This window comes from Acartia tonsa, chromosome 10 (assembly GCF_053477335.1).
Source record: "Acartia tonsa isolate MP-2025a chromosome 10, ASM5347733v1, whole genome shotgun sequence".
Lineage (NCBI taxonomy): Eukaryota > Metazoa > Arthropoda > Copepoda > Calanoida > Acartiidae > Acartia > Acartia tonsa.
In genome coordinates this window covers 41,021,493-41,045,869 of record NC_137269.1, presented here as the reverse complement: position 1 = coordinate 41,045,869, position 24,377 = coordinate 41,021,493, and the positions used below count along the sequence as shown (strand labels likewise).

Genomic DNA, 24,377 nt, shown 5'->3' with positions numbered 1-24,377 from the left:
ATGTTCATGTGACCAGCGATTCACATTCACTCTAGTGTTTAGCTACTATCTTCTTCAAGCTACAAGCCTAGTGTTCCCTTGTCCACTAGCTTTGCTTTAGCGCCTTCACCTGCGCTTTCTCTTTGGCAGGCGCCTTGGGCCTGGTATGGATTCGTTAAGACTAGCTCTACGATTCCTTGTTCCCGACAATACAACTCCACTATGATCCTTTCCGAAGGTTCACCTACGGAAACCTTGTTACGACTTTTACTTCCTCTAAATGACACAGCTTGAACTACTTCAGGTACCCAGGTCAAGTGTTAGGGCTCCTTCCATGGTTCTCACTAAGACATTCAATCGGTAGTAGCGACGGGCGGTGTGTACAAAGGGCAGGGACTCAATCAAGGCAAGCTATTGACTTGCCTTTACTAGGAATTCCAGGTTAATGTCGAACACTTTGAAGCGACAATCCCGACTGTTAAATATATTAACCGCTTGCCTAGTCCTTTCGAACCAGGGACGGGTTATATATTCAATTGTAGCACGTGTGCGGCCCAGAACATCTAAGGGCATCACAGACCTGTTATTGCTCTTTCTTTAGCTACTTCGTTCAACTAACCCTTCCAAGAAGACACACATCTTCAAGTTAGTTAATGTTTCCACCCGACTTCAATTTGGAAACAGTGTCCTTATTGGTAAGTGAGAGTCTCGTTCGTTATCGGAATTAACCAGACAGATCACTCCACCAACTAAGAACGGCCATGCACCACCAACCACCAAATCAAGAAAGAGCACTTAGTCTGTCAATCCTTCTAGTGTTCTGGCCTGGTAAGTTTTCCCGTGTTGAGTCAAATTAAGCCACAAGCTCCACTCCTGGTGGTGCCCTTCCGTCAATTACTTTAAGTTTCAGCTTTGCAACCATACTTCCCCTGGAACCAAATAACTTTAGTTTCCAAAAGTCGCCTATCACCACGTCAATAGACATGCGATAGATTACTGGTTGGCATCGTTTATGGTTAGAACTAGGGCGGTATCTAATCGCCTTCGATCCTCTAACTTTCGTTCTTGATCAATGAAAACATACTTGGCATATGCTTTCGCTTTTGGATGTCTTCAAACGGTCCAAGAATTTCACCTCTAGCGCTTGAATACATATGCCGGTGCCAGAAAATGTAAAAAAAACGGTTTTCGGCTTCATAATTGCATCATTCTCAGTATGAATCCCCCCTCTACTACCCTGGCTTTCATTTCCCCCTGGAGCAGGTAGTTTAGCTTACTTCCGTTTGCCGGTATAGATCAACAAAGTTTGAAAATCATGAAAATTCAAAATACCCCATCTAACTTTTTTGTTTTTATAGTATAGTCGCTGATTTTTTTCGTTAAATCTAAAGTTTATTGACAAGTACATCTATTTGTGAATTCGTTTTATTTAATTATTATTTTTTATATGATTTTTTTATCGTTTTTTTACGCCCTATATAGGCCCGGTTCGGCATTTCCATTTTGAGTCTGAAATTTTTATTACCCGGTTTCACTAATAGATCTTTTTTGACAACAACAACAAAACAGGGTTTTTTTACCCGAAATCGCCGGCTAAACACGAAATTTGAAATAAATCGCTTCGTATTATACTTGTAGCTCTTTAGATTACATGAGGTTGTGTAGTTTTCAATTACGGATCGTATCAAAGTTCTAAAAAGTGTTCATCTCACTTTTGGCGTTCAAAAATTACATTTTTCGATTTTTGGTCAAAATAACTGGGTTTATACAGGTCAACCGGGTTTTAAAACTGGGGGAAAGCACCAAAAACGGGTGTTAATGCCTGGTTGGTATTTATGGCCAAGCCAAACCGGGTTTTTTTGCAACTTTCCTGCGCACGCCACTAGAGCAAAACAAAAAAATACGAATTCTGTTTTGACCATTATAAAGCTTCCCTGAAACTTACAGCTCGATCGGCCCATAAAAGTGGCGCTCGGCACTAATGGGTTAAATAAGATTCTTTCACTGCAAATGCATCACAATCAAGAAATGTGAAAAAATGACAAATTGCAGTTTCTTAAAAATGCTTTTGTGAGGATCTAAAAAGCATTTCACCTTTAAAACTCATTAAGGTACTTTTCTTATACCCTTTTCTAAATTAATATTGAAATTCTACGATTTTTTTATACATAATAAATAGAAGAGTTATTTTAATTTTTCTTGCACAACATTTTTCACATAAAGCATTTTTGGAAACTATGTACCTATCATGGAGGCCGTATTTTTAGAGATAATGAAAAATACCTGTTATAAATTTGATGTACTTTTTTACAGATAATAAGGACATATAATCGTTTTTTCTGTATTCCTTCTAGTTGTGTCAGAAAAACGGAAAACGCAGTTTTTTCTGAAACACCATGTATATGTTGCTTGTTTTTTTTTCATTGTTGTTATAAGCTGCAAGGAATGTCATTTTAATAATGACATGTCTATTGTAATGGCATAGACTTCCAGGGGGGGGGGGGGTAATGGGTTGATTACCTCCCCCCCCCCCCACCCCCCAAATTTTTGATTTTCAATTTTTACCCCCCCCCCCCCCAAATAAAAAAAAAATGCCTCTATGAAATAAAGATTACCTCCCCCCCCCCCCCAAAAAAAAATGAGCTTGGGGGTGCATCACCAAAATTTTTATTTTCAAAATTTTATCCCCTCCCCCAAAATAAAAAAGCTTGGACGCCCCTGTGTAATGGTAATCAATTCAATTAACTAATAAAGATACCAGGCTTGCTTACATACTTATGGACATAATTGTCCTTGTTTCGCTATTGTTGATGAACGATCAGTTCATAGAGTAGCTGACACTACTGAAAATTGTAATATTTATATGTTTATTTTTAGGATATTATTAAAAATAATCCTCTTTAATTCGTTATAGTTTTAGTTTAATGCTTTCCTTTTATTATATTATTTAAATAACATTTCATATACTAATAGAGAATGAACCCCTAGCATCTAGGACTAATGGATAAGACAATGGCCGATAAATTGACGTATATAACCATTGATGATACACAAAATTACCCCTTCTGTAATTGAAATTAGTGGTTTGAACGTGTGAGCACTGAACTTAATGAACCAACCAATCAAAATTCAATAAAAGTCATCAAAGTTGTTGTGCCAACGAATAAGAAAACATTATTAGAAAACTTTGGGGACAAATCACAAAATAATAGCCCATTGTTCATTCCCTGCCTGCCTACCGACTGTATTTGAAGGGGAGGAAGTTAGGAGACAAATAGCCTAAAACAATCAAAATACATTAATCTGAAAATAAGATAGACTAAAACCATACTGGGACCTATATGAAGTTTCCCTAAAATGCAGAGTGGTTAGCGAGATATTAACGAGCAAACAAAACCTACTACTTGTGTATTAAGATTTAAAAAACATTCTCTATTCGATAGTAAAAGGATGTATGTGCGTTCATTTAAATTCTTTTTAGATTGGACCTTTCAGTCCATCACTCACATTTTCAGTTTTGGTTCAACGCAGGTTTTAGGCTATTTGAATATTAGTAATCTGAAACGAATTGACTGTGTTTTTCCACATATTTCCTTGTTTGTTAAATAAAAACCTGCGGGGGGTCCCAACCCTGCGGGGCTACTCAGTCCTCAGTATAACCTAACCAAACCTAACCATATGTAATATACAAACAAACCCCCTTTTCATGTCATTTCCTTTTTTTTCAAAATAAGGAGGAGAAGTGGGTTATTATTGCTCCAGAGGGTACTTTGATAGATCCGACTAAACTGATGGATTGGCGATTTAAAAGGAAGGTTTCCGTTGCTCCTAGAATGTTTTATGCTATTTTCTAAAGGGGATGATAAATGAAATACTTGCAACTCTTCATATGAATGAAAGAAATCATCCTCGACATTTTTAAAAAGTATACCCTTATCTCTAGGGGGCTTAGTGTCCCTTCGGGTTCTATACATACTCCGCGTTTTATAATTGCGGTGTAAGGAGTCCATTCGCCCGATAGACAACTAACCCTTTCATTGTACAACCTTTGTCTGGAAGTCCTAACTGCGCATGGTAATGAGTTACACCTGTTTATGAGCCAAGACATTCCCCATACTCTTAATATTTATGTCACCTGCCTGACAAATCAGTGGTAACTATATTATATATTTTTATATCTAAATTTTGTCAAAATCCAGAAAAATAATAAAATTTATATTTTTACTTATAATGCATAGTAATGATATATAATTGCTTCAAATTAAGTAATATTTTTATTAACAAAGATGACAACATTCATAAAAGCGAAGCTTGAAGAATCAAACAGACGAATATTAACCATCATTTTGATGTTTAGACTTGTTGTTCATTGCCAGAAAATTCTACTATGATTTCTGCTATAGCTTATGACCATATATACGATAAAAGCTATCCTTTACGGACGAAAAGACGTACGAACGAGCAAGCAAAAGAGAAAGAAAAAATACGCTTTAAGCAAATATACAGAGAAAAAAAATAACCAGAAACGATAAGTTGGCGGCAAGACGCTTGTGATTGGTCTAAATTTTAACTGGTTTGGCGGCCATATTATTTTTGCTTCTCGGAGATTTTATAATACGAAGGAAAGGCTAAACTGGAATGAAACCATTTTTAAACAAAAATTTAATAAAAAATTTGTACTTTTTCTGCTGCTACTATGTAATGATCTTTTTGTATTAGGGGTATGTCTTGACAAATCAACAGAGGCAATTTCTTTACAAAAACAGAAAAAGGTCATACAATTAAAGTACCCTGAATCAATGAATACAATATCGACCTATTAAAAGTGGTTATGGCTGACATTTTATCCACATATCATTTTCAACAAAATTAGTCAAAAAAAGTTTTGATCCCTCATTTCTCAAAATGAGGTATCCTTGCTATTTTTAATTTTAAAGACATATTTTAAAAACACTTTCATATTTAAAAGGGGGAAAACGTGAAGAGGGGGAGGGGGGGGAAAGTGGCGGATTTACGTGGTAATTTTTTTGGTTACTTTTTCATATTAGTTATTTGTGAGACTTTTACTTGGTGATTAGAGTGCTTTCTATTTATTATTGTGTTTTTATTTAGATGGATAGATAAGTAGATGAATGGATAGATTGATAGATAGATAGATAGATAGATAGATAGATAGATAGATAGATAGATAGATAGATAGATAGATAGATAGATAGACAGATAGATAGATAGATAGATAGATAGATAGATAGATAGATAGATAGATAGATAGATAGATAGATAGATAGATAGATAGATAGATAGATAGATAGATAGATAGATAGATAGATAGATAGATAGATAGATAGATAGATAGATAGATAGATAGATAGATAGATAGATAGATAGATAGATAGATAGATAGATAGATAGATAGATAGATAGATAGATAGATAGATAGATAGATAGATAGATAGAAAGTAGATAGATAGATATATAAATAGATAGATATATAAATAGATATATAAATAGATAGATAGATGAATAGATAGAAAGATAGATAAATGGATAGAAAGATAGATAAATGGATAGATAGATAGATAAATGATAGAAAGATAGATAATTGGAGATAAGATATATCAAATTCCATCACTAAAATCAATTATTTATTTTATATTTATGTCTAGCTAATGCTAATGCGAAGTTCCGCTGCGACTGCTTCATATGCCGTTGACCGCCGATTGAAAAAAAATTCTGATGCTTTGCTGCAGCTGCAAATTTTTACTTGCTGCCGATTGTTTAAAAGCTAGGGACTTGGCTGCAGGCGGAATATTGAAAAATAGTAAAAAAAACACTGCATTCTTGCTGCTTATTTAAATCTTTAACAAACAAAAAATGTAAAACATTTATTACAAACGTTTCAGACCAGTAGTGTGCCGTAGGGGTGTCCACACCCCCCTTAAATTTCTCCTTCCCCAACCCTTCTAACTGTTTTACACACCGTTAGGGACGCCATTGTTTCAGACCATGCTTTCAGCCACATTAGCATTTTTGCCAATGCAATACTTTACATTTAATGGGCTGTGTTTTAGAAAAAATAGCCTAAAACCATTTATTATATAAGTATATGCCCATTCTTTACTAACAAACATCAAACTGTTAGGTTGATATATTTTGCTTTGAGCAAAATCCAGTATTACAAAATTTCATATTTTTAAAATTTTGATGGGGGTAATATTATGGGTTTCAAAGTTTGATGGGGTAAACACCCCTTGGACGTTTATGGTCAAGCCGTTTATTAAAAAAACATTTTTATATATACCAAAATGAACAATTCATATGATTCTACATCCCCCAAAATGTTTCTGATAGACAGACATTTAGAATAAAAGAGTAGCTTTGTTACGAAAAACTTACTAGTATACGTTATGATGTAAGTTTGACTTAAAAACAACGTTTGATCAAGAAACCAACCACTAATAAACACACAAAAAATACTTAGATAAAAAAATAACCATTTTCAAAATGAATGTACAGACTTTCTGGTAAAGTTACTAAGAAAACAAACAGACACGCCATTGTAGTGTAATAGCTTGGCATTTCAAATAATAACAATATTTATAATCTTAAATATTTTGATATTAATCTTTTAAGTGTTATTAATATTAAAATCCATAATTTTTAAACATTTATCTAATATGTAAATACCTATCTATATCATATTTCTTTATCTATCTATTTGTCTGTTGATCTATCTACCTACCTGTATATCCATCCATCTATCTTTCTATCTATCTATCTATGTATGAGGACCTGTATGAGTATATAAAAGAATGTACAGTTGAAACAAATTATAAAATAAATAATTCATATCGACTCATTTTTTATACAAAGCAAGCTCGACCTTAACAATAGACCTAGTAGTTTTAACTTGAATTGGAAACCAGTGGCGTGCACAAGAATGGGAGAAGGGGGTGTTGACAACCCCCTACATCACCCTGCCTTCCCATTTTACACTTGCTTGATATCATATAAAAAAATTTTAAATTTCACTTTTTTATCATTGATTTTGGCCACTATTAAATGGACAAGAAAAGTATACGATAAATATGAAATAACAAGAATTGAATGACAACATACAACCAGACAAACTAACAATTGTAATGTGTCATCACTTGACGAAATCGCACAATATTAAAAATTATGCTTAGAATATGTTTTACATTTTAAAGAATTAATTATAGAGACACCTAATTTCTTAGGAATCACTAATTTAAACACAAAAATACTCAAATATTTATACAATTTAAAAAGTTGGTCTTAAAATAGCTATACCTAAATTTGACGTACAAACATGATTATAGAGCTAGAACAAAATCTGAATTGAACCTTATTATTATGAAAATTATCATGCAAAGTTTAAAACGAATAGGGTAATTCTAATTGCTTGTATTATTAGGTCTATTAAGCCTATATATTTTATCGGTTTGTCCAGTAATTTACTGTTTGCCACGTGGACGGGTTCAAATCCATTTTATTTGATGAAATCACAGTTCAATTAAGCCTTAAGCTAGCCTTAGACTGTACTATCATTTGACTGATTTAAATATCTTTAGGACTATTATCATTACTTTTAATCATCATGAATTATAAATATTGATAATTATATCAGGAATCTAAAGGGATTAGACAATGACCGATAAATTTATGCTCATCCCAAATGTTGATACACAAAATAACTCAATCTGTAGATTAGAATTAGTAGTTGAATTGATTGGACACTCAACTTCAAGAACCAACCAATCAAAGTTGTTAAGTCAACGAAAAAGAAAATCTTATTTCAAAACTTTGGGGACTAGTGTAATAAACAGCCAAATGTCCCCTCCCTCCCTGTAATTATATTCACCTTGTCGAACTTTTTATATTGACATATCGTTAGTATGTCACAGCTATGGTAACTTTATTTTGTGGAGAAAAATTTAAATTGATTTTTTCATAACATTTTTAAATGTCCTCTTATATATAAGTGATCCTAAGAGCTCGCTAACAACTCAACCGATTGCGTTTACCATTTTAAGGAATCTTAAAATTAGTCCAGAGACATTGCATTGTAATATATTCAAGAAAGGTTATATTTCATGGGTGGCTTTCAAGGACGTCCAAGGGGTGTTTTCCTCCACCACTCAAAAAGTCGGAAATACATTAGACAACAAACCCCTCTAAACCTTTTAAAACTCTTAGTTTATCCCCCCCACCAAAAAAAAAATACTAATAAATTTTGTTTATAAAACCAGTGTATTCGTCAGACAGACAGACAGATAAACAGGCAGCTAGAGTTAAAAAGCACAACTTCGCTTTTAACAGGATATAATTATGAATATTAATAATGTTTAACCAAAAAGTTTTTATGTCGATAATTGGATCAAGGACGCTTTTTTATACAAGGTCGGAGAACTATTTAGAATTTAACAAGGATAACATACATTAAAGCGAAACTTAAAAATCAGACAAACGAACATTTGCAATTATAGAGCAACAATGCATTTTATATTTAACATGATTTATTAGTTTAATCAAAAAAATCCGAATTTATCTGGACATAAATTACATATTAAATGAACATAGTAACATTTTAAGATATGATTACAAAAATGCTTCGAATAAAACAGTATACCTAGTTGGTCTGGGAATCAATAAACTAAAAATCAAGTAAATAGGCTAATTATATCATAATATATCATATATAAAGATATACATATGTATCATAATATAATATATTGAAGAAATCAAAATGTTTGAAAGGGACACATACACACTTTCTGGTATTGCACATTGAGTTGTTACGCTTTCTAAATTGTACCTAACTGCTTTAGAAATCATCATGCCAAATTTAACATCGATACGACAATTCTAACATAATTAAACTTACGCTTTTAAATATCTATCCATTTCGGACGGAACGAACTTGAACTTACTAAGTTTAGAAAAGAGGGATAGATAGATAGAGAGATAAAAAATATTTTTCTTTAAAAATTATACATAAAATCATATTTAAATATATAAAATATTATAATTGATATAAGCCTAGATAATTGCACTTTAATATATGATATATTTTACAAAAACAAGGATGACAACATCAATAAAAGCTAATATTATCACTTGTAGAGTGTCGGAACTTAAAAAGCAGATTACGAATTTATAACTCTAAACATAATCGCATGTAAACTTATTGCAAATAGCTTAATACAGGATACAAACATTTTAAAGCCTTGATTATAAACATAGTTTGCTTATGTTATTGTACCTCGTAGTCAAAGAAATCATTAATCCAAAATCATATTAATATAATAATCACGTAAAATAAAAGTTTATTGTCAAAAAGTTAACATGTCAATCTGTTACAGGAATCATCATTTGTAATATGGAGGGAGGGACGGTGAACTACACTTTAAGTTTTTTAAAGACGGGTTCTCTTAATCGTTGGCTAAAAATTTTGAGAACTTTGTTCTAAACTAGCAGTGTCAAAATTTTTCAACCAATAATTTTAATCTACAGACGAGGGAATTTTGTTTATCACCATTAGGGATGTGTACATCAATTCATTGTCCATTGTAAATTTTTTAGGCCCATTTAAAATTTAATATTTTTTTCAGAAAAAAAATGTATTATTATTAACTAAAGTTTAACCTACATATGTTGTAAATATAATTTATTTATTATGGACACAGATAATGATCTTACAAGGTGAATATAAATTAGTCATCTCCGTGTTTCATAAATATTTAATTTGTTACGTTTTTAACAGAACATTCTATCGGTTCAGTTAAACAGTTCAGTTCAGCATTCCATCGGTGATGGTCACACATATTTTAGTGTCCACGTAAATCTACTTTCTTCCCCATCACCCCCCCAATATAGCTGAACGTGAATCACCCCCTTTCTTATCTTACCGCAAACCGCATCAAATTGTACTCACCGTACATTTACCTAGCTTGCCTGCCAGCACCACACATCGCAGACCAATAGGATAACAGATATAACCACGTGATACATAGAGCTAGAAAACTATTGGCTATAGGTCCAGCCAACCACAGTGAGCATTAAATCACGTGACAACTCCAGCCTGGTGATTGGTCAATTAAACAATAAAGAACGAAAAATTGTGAACACGTGCACCAAGTTAAAGTGCATTAGTTTAAATACTACCGATAAACACACAAGTGAATTTCACAAGCTACAGGCCAATTTTCTGTCTATTTTATTTTATTTTTTTTAATTAAAGTGAAAATAAAATAAATTAAATTGACCCTTTTTACATAATCTCACTTATCTTTCAGAACCAATCACCGAAATGGCGGAATCGGAGACAAGTGACAAAATTAAGGACATAGTTTTCCAATATGCCAACCGCTCCAATGGCAATATTGGAGCCACAGTGCTCGTCAACATCCTATCTAAGATTATGAAAGGTGAAAACAACTTTAACACCTCAGACCAGCTCGATAGAATCAAGAAGATTGAAGATGACCTGGAATTATTCAAGCAAGGAGGCGGAGACAATCAGGAGAAGATCCAAGCAATCCAGGACAGCATCGACAACCTGAAGAGCTCAATCCAAAAGTCCGATTTAGCACTGAAGACCAAGGTAGATGAAATGATTATCCACTACGACAATAGAGTGGAGAAATTAGAGCAACTCTCCACCCTACAGATCCTACAGATCAACGAACGCGAACGGAGAGACCGATCTTTTTCGATCAAGGTTCACAACTACGCAGACTATTCAACATCTGGCCAGCCGCTAGTGCAACATATTTTCGATAAACTGCTGAAACCTTGCCTTATGGATGCTAACAAGCACGGAGAACTAGATGAAGTCCCTGATTCCTGGATGCAATGCATAGAATACGGCCACCCATTAGGCAATAACAGGGACACAACAGCTCCACGCAATTTTATAATCCGGCTACGCTCAAGATACTACCTGGACGCAATCTTGAAGCACAAGAGAGCTCATGTGGACGGCCTCAACGAGCAGAATCTCTCCACCAGCAAATCATACGCAGAATCAGTCCGGTCTGGCAAGCTCTATCCATGCAGGATAGGTATAGATACCACTGCCCTTGACAGAGATGTACTGTCCTGGCTCTGCCGACACAATGAGGTACACCGAGCATACCTGAGAGGTCAACGCATCGTATTTAGCCTCAGAAACAAACAGCAGCAATTTTTCACCGTTCAGAACCCATACGGTCGCACACTCAAGGAGCTTATCTCTCCGGTGATCGATGAGAAGAAGTGGATAAGATCCAAGAATAAACAGAGCCCTTTCGCACAGCCAGCCTACATTAACGGTCGTTCTAATGAAAGGCACCTGCTTGATATGCTAAACCCAACGAAACAGAACCCCCTGCTAATGGATGAGGAAGACGACCTAACTGAGGAAGTCATCATAGATGGAGTGACAAATATCGAGGATACAGACAACAGCAGGAAAGCACCGGCGGTTAATAAGAAGAGGAAGCATGCGTTCACACCGCTCAAACTGTTCGATGAAAACAACAGAAGCCCAGCCGTGAAGCAGCTGAAATTCAACACTCCCCTTCAGAACAGATTCGGAATACTACCCCCAGAAATTACGCTGGATGCAGAGGACTCAATTATACGTCAGCTTCCACAGGGTGGACCACTGAAACAAAGAATTAATGAAACGAAGGAGAAGATTAATACGGATACGGCTAGCTTATCGGACAAGATGGTAGACAATGCTATGGTGAGTGAGATAGCTCTCACCCTCATCGAGAGTGAAATGTCCGACCTAAAGAAGAAAAAGGATTCGAGAACTTCCTCTGCAGAGAATACTAGAAACACCTCCAGGAATGTATCCCCGTCCATCGATACAGCGATCAATGATACCTCGACAGAGGCCATCGAAGATGAGGAACCGAAGAAGCAGAGGAAGCCGCGAACATGCCGCAGCTCACAGCAAACCACTGGTAACTGATTAACCACTCGCGGTTCACTAACAGTTGGAACTGCGACACATTACCTGATTAACCACCCGCGGTTTTACTAACAGGTCACTTATACACCTGACTAACCACCCGCGGTTTATTAACAGGTCACATACATACCTGACTAACCACCCGCGGTTTATTAACAGGTTACTACACAACTGATTAACCACCCGCGGTTAAATAACAGCACCCGGTTATTTTCATTATCATGCATTTAGTGCTAAGTTAAAATAAATGCGGGTAAATCTTCATAACATTAGGCCACCCGCGGCAAGTCACATCCACCCGCGGATTAGTAATGCGGGTATTAAAAAACATAAACTAAGAACCCCAGGCCACCCGCGGCAAGTTTTGATCATGGCAGCATTATGTCATTATGTCATATGAACACTAGGCCACCTGCGGCGAGTTAGGTCCACCTGCGGCCCATATAATCAAGCAGGTCCAATCGGCAAGTTTTTACTTAAATATAATATAGTTTCTTTAGTAATCATAGTATTTGATAATGTATATCATTTAAATGTAACACAGTAATATTCGTTCCATTTTCTTTATTACCGGTCGATACTAGTGAATATTAATTAATATCGCATACTTTGTAAAAGTCTAACTAACACAAATGAGCTCTTAAATTACATAAAGGGTGTTAATATTTACGTCTATAATATTTAGTTGCATTGGCACTTCTTTTGCCTCTAGCGAATTAAGAGCTAATGATTCACACTGTTTACATACACCCCAGCAAATAAGTAATATTTTTTCACGCTTTTCTTTTCTTTCCTTTTTACAAATCGTACAACTTTCTGTTCGACATAATCACTTTATTAAATTGTATTTTACTAAATCATATAGTTGATTTCTTTTCTTTACATAATCGAATAGTTTTGGCCGACATAATTATTGTATTGATTTGCATTTTGTTATTTTGTTAAATCGTATAATGTCTAAAGTTTTAATTGATATAAAAATATTTACTCGAACATATTTTTGCTTTTAATTACGTAGATTTTGAAACCCAGCAATAAATTATATAAATCACAAACGGTAAACTTTTAAGATCTTTATAATCTAAACTGATATACTCTTTTTTGCATTACTGCTATTTGATATGATTTAAATTGTCTATGTTTATTTTATCTCCCTTTTCATATGATAGTATTAATTATGACTGTATCCAATATATTAGGTACCTAAGCGGATAATTTAAAACTTTAAAAATCTTTGATAGAAAGAGGGGAACACACTCAGTCAGCTTGGGGGGGGGGGGAGGGTAGAGTCCGAGGAGACTGAGATGCAATTTGACCATTTTACCAGACCCAAAGTGGTTCCCTTGGGGGGGGGACCGGGGGCGGGTGGGAGGGGGAGGGGGTGGACCAACAGGGAAACATGTTTGGTCAGCCACGGTGTCAATAACATTAAGGTGTGTAGTAAATTCGATTTCGAAATAAGATTTAAGACATTACAATCTGATGGAGGATGAAATAGTAGCTAATAATAACAATAATGATGATGATATTAATGTATTGAGAGAAACGGTTCGTGCCGAGGTTAGGACCATTAATGTCGACGATAATAACGTAGCAAATCTACATCAATTAATTAATAGGAGCATTCTTGAACTTAATGAAGACTTAAGATTAGATTTGAAATGTCAAGTTCTTTACGGCAACAATTACTTAGAGTTTGTCGAGGATTTTAATCTACCTTCATGCGATTATCATAGTGAAGAATCTATTAAAGACTTTATGAATTCTACAAACACAAAGTATTTGTCTACTTTTTCTATTAATATTCAGTCTATCTTGAGCAAGTATAACGACATTTCATTATTCATAGACAACTTAAACTCAGGGAAGTCTAAAGTAAATATCTTAGCAATGCAAGAAATATGGCACTCGGTAGACCTAACATTTAACGGATATCAATATTTTAAGAAAAATAGGACGTTAGGAAGTGGAGGAGGAGTAGGCTTTTTAATAAGTAAGGGCATAGCTGTTACAGTAATGAGCGATGAAGAATTTTTTAGGGACCGAATATATGAATGCATAACCTTAAACATCACTATAAGTAATCAGAAATTTATATTACTCAATATTTACCGTCCCCCAAATACCCCAGGCATAACTAGGAATGCAGCCATTAGCGATTTTTTGGAAATACTTGAAGCACATTTAGATTTTTTGAGTAATCTTAATATACCAATAATTATATTTTCGGATTTTAATATAAACCTTTTTAAATTAAACCAACCTAATTCCGAAGCCAGTTCATTATTTAATAGCTTAATATCAAATGCATTTATCCCAACAATAAGTAAGGCCACTAGGGTAACAAATAATACCTTTTCATTAATTGATAATATAGCCTGCAAAGACATCATAGGAAAAGTAGATTTATGCGGAATAATACCAACCAATATTTCAGATCATTACATGTTAGTAAACCTAATCCAACTAAAAAACCCTCCAAAGAGTTCGCATAAATCTTCTTCTCACTCTAAAAGATCTTTCAATGCTGAAAATCTAGAAAAATTTAGGACAGAGCTAGCGATTACCGACTGGAGAGAAGTGATGAATGAAAAGACAGACGTAGACAGAGCTTACACAATATTTATTGAAAAATTTTTGAATATTATGAATAAAAACATTCCTTTAAAACCAGTTAACAACAGAGAGCGCAACACACCGATAAACCAACATATGGACAAAGAGTTAAGAAAATGTAGGTTGAAAAAAAGACAATTATTTTTAGCAAGTAAAAATTCATTAGAGGACGCAGAAAGATATAGAAGTTATAGGAACAATTTTAACAGGGCTAATAGGAAGGCAAAAAAGTTACACTATAGAGAAAGAATACTCGATGCGGGTGGAAATTCTAAAAAGCTTTGGGACGTATTAAAGGATACAATGGGGACCAGTAAGAAGGATACACGGATAGAGTACATTGAAACCGAGGGTACTAAGATTTATAAGGACATTGAAATAGCAAACAAGTTTAATGAATACCTAGCGAATATTGGTCGTAATCTCACTCCACTGCTACCCAAAATTAATAGTAGCACTTTCCACAACTACCTACCTCCCCCGGCTGAAAATAGTTTTTTTATAAGACCAATAACCGAAAGGTTTTTATTAGAACTAATAGGAAACATGAAGCATAAAAAAAGCTCTGATGACAACGATGTCAGTATATACCTAGTCAACTTTGTAAGAATAACTATAATTAGACCGCTTTTGCATATAATAAATCTTAGCTTTGAAACAGGCAAGATGCCTGATAAGCAAAAGGTCACAAGGACTATATTAATCCATAAGAGCGGACCATTTTTCTTACTCGATAACTATCGAGGTGTCTCATTAATAAATAGTTTTTCAAAAATTCAAGAAAAATGTGTATATATACAATTAATGGACTTTTTACAACAGCAAAGATTCTTTAATAAATTACAGTATGGATTCCGACCAGGCAGGTCAACTTATCATGCCATTTTACATCTAGTCAACAAAATTACAGCGTGTCTTGCATCTGGGAGAATCGCCATGGTGGTTCTTCTAGATGTAAGAAAATGTTTTGATATGTTAGATCGTAGTATTCTTTTAAAAAAACTTGAAAATCTGGGGGTTAGAGGACATGCACTAAAATGGTTCGAGAGCTACTTTAAGGACAGACGCCAAAAAGTCTTTTACAAAGGAATAAATTCAAATAACACTGTAACGATTGATTGGGGAGTTTTACAGGGGTCAATATTGGGCGTTTTGCTTTTCTTAATTTATATAAACGATATTAATGCATGCTCGGAAACATTATTAAGTTATTTATTTGCAGATGATAATTGTGCATTTTTAGAAAGCGATAATTTAACGAATCTTATTAATTTAGCGAACACAGAATTACCTAAATTATTAGCTTGGTACAGTAATAATAAACTCCTCCTCCACCCGAAAAAAACTAAAATATTAATCTTTGGACTTCCCAGAAATGATCGTTTTTTAACTAACATAGACCTAGGACTTTTGAATGAATTCCCAGTTTATTTCGATATGAATGATGAAGGGCAAAATTCCCCTGAGAAAATTACCAAATTAACGCTAACCCCGAATGAAAAGGAAAAATTTTGTAGACACCTTGGAATTTTAATTGATAATAAGCTGACTTATAAATATCATCTTGACAACTTAAGGATAAGGATAAGTAAAATTATATTCTCAATGAAAATGATGAAAAATTTATTACACAAACGCCATTTAATTTTAATATATAACGCATACTTGAAATCTTTATTAGACTACTGTTCCCCATTATTTGTAGGAATTCCAGAAAGTTATATTAAACCTATTATGAATCTACAAAAAAAGGCAGTAAGAATAATATGCAGAAAAGAGAATAGGGCTCATACTAAGGATTTATTTATCGACTTGCAAATACTCCCCTTCAAGAAATTAATACTATATAACACTGCCAGATTCATGTACCTTTATAAAAACAAAAAGGTACCAGCAACTTTTGACAATACCTGGAAACTAAATAGAGACATCAGAAATAGAGAGCTAAGGAATGATAACGATTATCATGTTCAATTTACAAACCGTTCCTATTTGAAAGCATTACCGCTCTACCGATTTCCAGTAATCTGGAATAATTTACCAGCTGAAATTAAAGCCGTAGAGAACAAGAACGAATTTAACAGGAAAGTGTTCTTGCATTTATTACTAAGTTAGGAAAATAGCTGCGCAATTTTATCTTATATAATGCTTCGTTTTAATTGTAAATTATAATTACAAGGTCAAGCAAAACATTGTTATAGGAAATTAACAGACACACTCTCAGTCTTTTAGAGTAGATGCACACGATATAGATATGTGTGTACTTTTTCTTTAAATTAAATTAAATTCACAAAGTGAAAGTGGACGCAATCGCAATTACATCATATATTACAAAGCTTATTTAAATTCTTAGGCAGCAGTTCATAAATTGTTAACGGCAGCGATACCTTTACCAATTAAAACTTAAATAGTTATATACGCAAACACTCTATATTTTATTGAACAGATTACGCAACGCCAAATTTTTCTCAGCCGATTTAAATACTTATTAACAGCAAACAAAAATACTTTTTTCTTTTTTTTTTTTTTTTTTTTTTTTCAAACGAACAAAGTTTAATTATAGAGCAGCTTTGGATCTATCTATCCAACAAATTAAGTTCAACAATCTCATTTAGTCGCAAAAGTAAACAATCTATATTTTAATTATTAAATCGAATCTTTCATGGTGCTAAAACACTTAATAACAGTGGACTAAGCATAATTATAGAATAGCTTTGGATCTATCTAACCAAAAAAGATAAATATTGTGGAGTGACTAGTTTTTAGCCGAATGAGTCTTTATTAATATCATTGTTCGTTCTATTATCCATATAGGAATATTCAAATTAGTTTAATCATTCTTGCACATAATAGGATGGTGAATACATATACTTATTTTTTGTCATAAATGCATAGTTAAGTTAAATCTGATGGCAAATGAATTAAATCGAATAAAAGTAAACTAATCCAGAATTTCGACGCTAGGCTCGCGTCGCTCCTCGTGTTCAGACTCGGAATCCTCTTCGAAGGTGGGGCCGTCGGAGATCTCGGATTCAGCACGGGGGGCGGCGTCGTCTCCAGCGGCATCGTCTCCAGCTTCGCCTACATCGGACCTAGCTCCGGCAGATCCAGCCTCTGACTCGGAATCCATGGACCAGTCATCATAGACCTGGCCATCGAGGCCGGGCTCGCTGTCACTAATCTCAATGGTCGACTCGAGGTCCAGCACAATATCATACGCAGAGGTAGCCATTAGGACTGCCTCCTTGTAATCATTGCACTGAGCCTCGAGGACCGACAACTCATGTATGTTGTCCTCACGCGAGCGGTCGACAGTAGGCATTGCATCGCCTAGAAGGCGGTGCAGCCGAATGCCTTCGTCGACAAGTCTGAGTGACTCGCGGTTGGGAATCTCTTGCAGACCTGCGCGAAAAGCTAGCCGACACGCATCGCGAAAGCTAGTGCGCAGGCCCTTCCCAAAATAATACCAGTCAGCAATTTCACTCGAATAAACTATCGGCGGAGCTGGCAGAGGATCTGGAACCGCAAAGGGAACGGGGCCGCCAACCTCGGGTTCGGGAGAGGGAGCCAGGACCTCCTCTGCAGCGTCGATCAATAGCCGTAGGTTGCTATGATCAACCATGACAGAAAAACTTAGTATTTAACTTATCGGCAGATTTAAAAATATACGTAACTTGATGGTAATCGTATGAGCACCGGAAGAGCAATGATTAGTTAACAATAAAGTCGCAATTAAATAGAATTAATCATGTCACGTGACACGTCCCGGCAAGCCTTTACAAATAATTTACCCCTATTTTTCATATTAAATAATAATAAACAAAGACAAAAACCGGCCGGGTCAAAGATCAAAAATTGCGCAAAGGCAGCTTCCTCCCCCAATGTCAGTCTTTTTTCTCCACCCCCTTTTATTACCACCCGGGTCAACCATTTTTCAAGACGACACTTTCGGCTTCTTTGACCTCACTGACACCTCTAGTGAATCCTTAGTATTGCTGTCAAAGGGAATAAAGGGGAAGGGATGCTAGGGACGAATTTCCCGGGAACCTAGCAACAACAACAACGCACGCCTATAACATATGGATCGTGTGTTCGTTAAATACATTGCTGTATGAAAAATGAATGCGTGTGTTTATGTTTATGTGTATGTTTCTGTGTTTGTGTGTAGGCAATAGCCTCACTGGCCACCTAAAGCTCCTTAGCCTCCCCAAATTTGCACGTTTCCTGCCCTACCCCAATATTAATATTAATATCATCATACTACTCAAAAATATTCTAAATTCCTGGAAATGTTAAAGGTTAAACCGAAATTCAGCGAATTTTTCTATACATATTTTCCAAATTTTTAAATATCTTATACAAAAATCTAGCCCAAGGTCACTTTTTTCTTTACTCTTTGCTTTAGTCTCCACAAAATTTCAATATTTTAACAATTTTAAAAATGTCTTAACGATGCCTTGAATTAAGAGATCGAATCACTACTACACAATTTACAACTTAATTTAATTTAATTTAATTTAGTCGACACTGTGGGTCATGACTCGGTCATTTCTACATGACCGAGCCAAATCTAACCAACGATTTCACCTAGGAACCCCACCTCCAAACCCCCCCCCCCCCCGTCAACCCACCAATGGGAAACCAACGGTCATATGGTCACACCGTGTTCTTTGACGCTTGGATCTGGTGCACGTCGCCTTTTTCAGGATAAGGACAGCACGGTGTGTGGACTAACCAAATGGCATGTCGGTCCTATGGACCATAATCACAACAGTGATTGGTGTGATATTGTTATTATCACAACCACGACATCCCCTATAGGCAACCAGTAGATACATGATATATGGATGCAATTATACTTTAAATAAAACTTATAAACTTTACTGTAAATTGTAATAGTATTTTTTGTAAACGGATAGACTAACAACACGCACAGTGTTTTTACTCGATCCGTATAGCCACATGGCTATTTTCCATTGTAATCATTGTATTCTTCTGTTTTTCCGAAATAAATTATTATTATATATTATATATCAAGAAGTGGCAGAAGGGCTTGTGCGGGTGGGGAGGGGAGGTTGTACCCTTATACACCCTCCCAAAACAGCCAAGGGGGTATCATGTTAAAAAATCACGAATACTTTAAATTCAGGGAATTTGAAAAAAATTATGCGCTTTGCGATAGGACAGTATGCTTTTTAGACTATGGATCTATAATTCATTTCTTGGACTTTGGGTACTAGAACCTATGCTACTTTTCTTATTTTTGTCTTATTTCAAAGACTTTGGGCACTAGTGCATAAAATGCCGCTAAAAATATTCTCCTAGCAGACATAAACTAATCAACAAATCTGTTTCAGTCTTTCATGGTTGCAAAGCCTAACCCTTCTTCCAAACGGGGGCGTAGTGACTCCCAAACAGCTGACAGAGAACCGGCGGTCAAATCAACAAACTCCAAGAGCCAGATACAGGTATATAGACAAATAGACAGACAGACAGACAACTAGATATATAAGTTCTGTAACCGCTGAACCTAAATGGTTCTCCTTTACATTGTACCTTCTCATAGGTCCTAGGAAGGTTTATAGCTATGTAACTTTCAAGAAAAAATATGACCCCCTCCCCAAAAAATCTTTTAAATGCTTATTTCAAACAACTATAATTGAGAACTGTTAGGGAAATTCTTTCCTAAACACATCCTGTTAATTTTAGTTTAATTAAAGATTATTATTGTCGGATTACTGCGCTTGTTTGTACTATTAATAAGGATAACAAGTATAAATGATGAAAGGTTCCAGGCTATTTGTAATTCTTTCAACCAACAGTAGAACAGTAAAAAATTTTATCAATTCTTTTAGTACCAAAAATGTTTTACAGCACCAATCTACCCCAGCCAGCACCCACCTCCCCATCACCCCTACCACCACACACAACTGCCCCCCTGCCCCATGTCCCTCTCCGCAACAACCCCCATGCCCCCCTCCCCCTCCGGCTCCCCCCTCCAGCCCCGTGGTCGTGGTTGACCGCAAGGAGAGAATAGCTGATATGCTTACTAAGAAGTTCCAGGTCAGTTTTTGAAGCACAGCTTTTCTATTATGGGGGTGTCTTCGTTATCAGTTACAAAGAATTGTTTATCCAGTAAGGGTATTTTATCTGAAGCTCATGATCTCAAAAACAAGTTATCTATTCAAGTTAAGCTATTTTTTCTATCCTCTTTTGAAACCAGATCATAAAGATCCTAGGGGTATTAGACTATAAAAGTTTTAAAGATTTTTAATCAATATAATAGATTTGAAATCTGCATAAAATTTTAAGGATTTTTTATAAAATTAGTTTTTTATATAATTCTTTATTTAAAGGCGCAAATACAAATTAAGTTAAATAATTTTGAGATCTGTGATTGGTGGATTGAAAACTATCTGCGCTCTGATTGGAGAAGCTTAAGTGACGTACATCATTCAACCAATTAGAGCGTAGGTAGTTTCCAATCCAGCTATCCTATTGGTCAAAATTTATTAACTTAAATCGTATTTGCGCCTTTAAATAAAGAATTATATAAAAAACGAATTTTATAAAAAATCCTTAAAATTTTATGCAGATTTCAAATCTATTATATTGATTAAAAATCTTTAAAACTTTTATAGTCTAAGGGGTATAGCCGATATTTTAATAAATTGAGATACTTTTGGTGTTTTATTCGCTCTGTTAAGTAAACCTATACTTTAAGTAATGCTTTATCTAGCAAGCTAATAAGTTATCTTAGTATCTATAATACAAAGTAGAACGATGTCTGTCTGTTTGTTTGTGTGCTTGTTTGTTTGTCTGTTTGTTTGTTTGTAGCGAAGGATCTCGCTAACCGCTGAATTGATCGAGTTCTCCTTTACAGGGTAGCTTCTCATAGGTCCCGGGAAGGTTTATAACTATTTTCTTGGGGGGTGGGACACCCCCAACTCCCCAAAAAATGAAAAATACCCCCCCCAAAAAAAAAAAAAAAAATTTCTTTTTAAAACTAAAATTAAAATAGTGGGGTCGACTACCCCCCCCCCAAAAAATTTTTTATTTATTCTTTATTTTAAATCTAAAATACGAAAAATTGGTTTGATCAAACCTCTTCGGGCAAAGCCCCTAGAGGCTAGGGGCGAAGCCGCTAGTACTAATATATTTTGACAAGAATGATAAAATCTATAGAGCGAGACACAACAAATCACTTAAAATACAAGATAATTAACATGAGTATACTTGCATACTCAATAATTGTATATAGTTTTTAAAAAAAAGGTTGATTATTTCATGTAAAAATTTAATGGCACACATATTGAGTATCATAGTTCTCCTATTTCCACGATTACAATCTTACAGTAATCTTAATATAAGCTTAAAATAGATAGGGCGATTTTAACAAATACAAATTTTTTTAGATTCAACATAAAACATCAATTTGGAAGCTGTGTGAACATTTTAAGTTTTTAAAAGAGGTAAACTTTTCAGTTTCATAACTTACTTTGTTGATTATTTTATTGAATTTCGTCTGCTAGGATCATAACAGATTCAGCGGCATTATGTGTGCTAGTCCCCAAAGTCCTAAAAATTAGCAAAAACAAGAAAAGTTGCATTAGTTTCATTACCCAAAGTCTAAGACAGTCAAGAAAATTAATTTTAGATCTATTCCCCATCCCTATATCCCTACATTTTCAAAGCTTTTTAATGTTGCACTACTTATGATCATAATTGATCTATTTTAACAACCAGCGGTTGCACAACTAGGGACTCAAACAAAGGGGTAAAAAAGGGCAGATAATCTAAAAACAAAATAGCCTAAAACCATCCCTGGACCTATGTGAAGCTTCCCTAAAACAGATATCTCATTCAGTTATGTATTTATTGAAATCTTAAGCTCCAGACAACAAAAAACCTTACTACTTTATATATCCACTAGCGGCTTCGCCCCTAGCCTCCAGGGGCTTTGCCCCAAGAGGTTTAATCAAACCAATTTTTTCGTATTTTAGATTTTAAAAAAAAATTAATGGGGGGGGGGGAGGTAGTCGACCCCACTATTTTAATTTTAGTTTTAAAAAGAAAAAAAAATTATTTTTTTTGGGGGGGGGTATTTTTTACTTTTGGGGGGGTTGGGGGTGTCCCACCCCCCATGAAAATAGTTATAAACCTTCCCGGGACCTATGAGAAGCTACCCTGTAAAGGAGAACCCGATCGGTTCAGCGGTTAGCGAGATCCTTCGCTACAAACAAACAAACAGACAGACATCGTTCTGCTTTGAATTATAGATAGACACAGTGTTTCGCCCTTTTAGGGCTTATCAGTATGGCTCAATTCATCAGTGTTAATTTTGTACGTGGCTGGGCTTGAACCGGTAGCACTTAGATTACCAGGCCAACACCCTTTTTATAACAGGATATCTAATTCTTTTTTAGAATGACAGCTTTTCCGATAGTCAAGCCAAGCCTCCTTATTCATATTCAGCCCTCATTTGTTTAGCCATGATGAATTCTAATAATAGGATGACTCTATCTCAAATATATAGGTATACCTAGATAGATAGATAGATTGATGGATAGATAGGTAGATAGATGGACAGATATACAGCCCTTATATGTTTAGCCATGATGAATTCTAATAATAGGATGACTCTATCTCAAATATACAGGTATAACTAGATAGATAGATATATAGATATATGGATAGACAGATAGACAGATAGACCCTGTTTTACATTACCTTATTATGAAAAAAAAATTGTTTAACTCTATAATGGAGTCCATGGCCTGGGGCAAAAACTTCTCCTACCCCGTGTTTTGTTCTGTAACTAACGGGAAGTGGATAAGATGAAGGGGGAGGGGTGAAAAGGAGGAAGTGGGTTGCCCCTTGTCCATGCCCTTACATTATAATATTATTTTAATTTGATAGCGTTTTATTTCTGCCCTACTTATAGATTTTTTGTGTGCCTATTTTCATAGTTTTGATTTCATGTTTTTTTAGTTGGATACGAGATATGTTCCCTTTCTATAGAGATGGTGATCAGAGTTGGCAGGTTAGATAGATAGATAGACAGATAGATAGAGATGTATCAATTTATATATAGTTAGATAGATGTGTATGTACTATGTATAATATAGTTATATTGTTGGAGAAATAGATAGATTGATAGTCATGTAGATAGTATGTAGTAGATATTTTTTTAAACTCAAAGAAATAAATATAAAAAAACATATTCTAATTATTTTCTAATAGGAAAGCTGATACAAATTCTATGGTTATGTAAACCTATAGTATGACAGTCAAAGCAAAGCTTTTCTGCTTATAAGGGCGGTTAGTCCAAAAAGAATACATCGTATCGATAATTTTGGCATGTTTTAACTGTACTTTAGATTTGCATCATGATTCCTTCAACAATTTATAGAGCGCAGCAACTGTAAAATCGTTACCAGAAAGTTAGTATGTAAAGTTTTAACTAAAAACTCTTGTACTTAGATTTAACCACTTGATTGCAAACCTTGCATAAAGCTTCCTTTTGTGTATGTTGTCATCCTTGATTTTGATTAAGTTGTTTTTATTCAACATGATAATAACAATCTAAGCGTAGCATTTTTATTAAAAGATAATATTTTGTATGTAGTATTTCAGCCATCTATTTAAGAAAGCAATGAAGGAATAAAAACCATGGAGGTAGGGACAAACGGACGGGTGAGAGATGCATAATAAATCAACAATTATATATAAAGAATTTTTATGCTTTTTTGCTCCAAACACAAAGTAACATTGATATTAGGCTTACGGAAGCCAT

The 24,377-nt window shown here is 34.8% G+C and overlaps 1 protein-coding gene and 1 pseudogene across 1 annotated transcript in view; one reads left to right on the top strand and one right to left on the bottom strand.

Annotated features, from left to right (window-relative positions):
- Positions 1-199: 199 nt before the first annotated feature.
- LOC145330924 (small subunit ribosomal RNA) lies at positions 200-1,396 on the bottom strand (annotated as a pseudogene).
- Positions 1,397-9,612: 8,216 nt separating this feature from the next.
- The window catches only part of LOC145330816 (uncharacterized), a 29,454-nt gene continuing 14,689 nt past the window's right edge, over positions 9,613-24,377 (top strand). The window contains exons 1-6 of the mRNA XM_080175479.1: positions 9,613-9,705; positions 19,939-20,049; positions 20,437-20,644; positions 21,997-22,053; positions 23,008-23,117; positions 23,573-23,624. Coding sequence (XP_080031605.1) covers positions 9,680-9,705; positions 19,939-20,049; positions 20,437-20,644; positions 21,997-22,053; positions 23,008-23,117; positions 23,573-23,624 — 564 coding nt within the window. The 5' untranslated portion in view covers positions 9,613-9,679. The remainder of the gene's footprint in view (positions 9,706-19,938; positions 20,050-20,436; positions 20,645-21,996; positions 22,054-23,007; positions 23,118-23,572; positions 23,625-24,377) is intronic.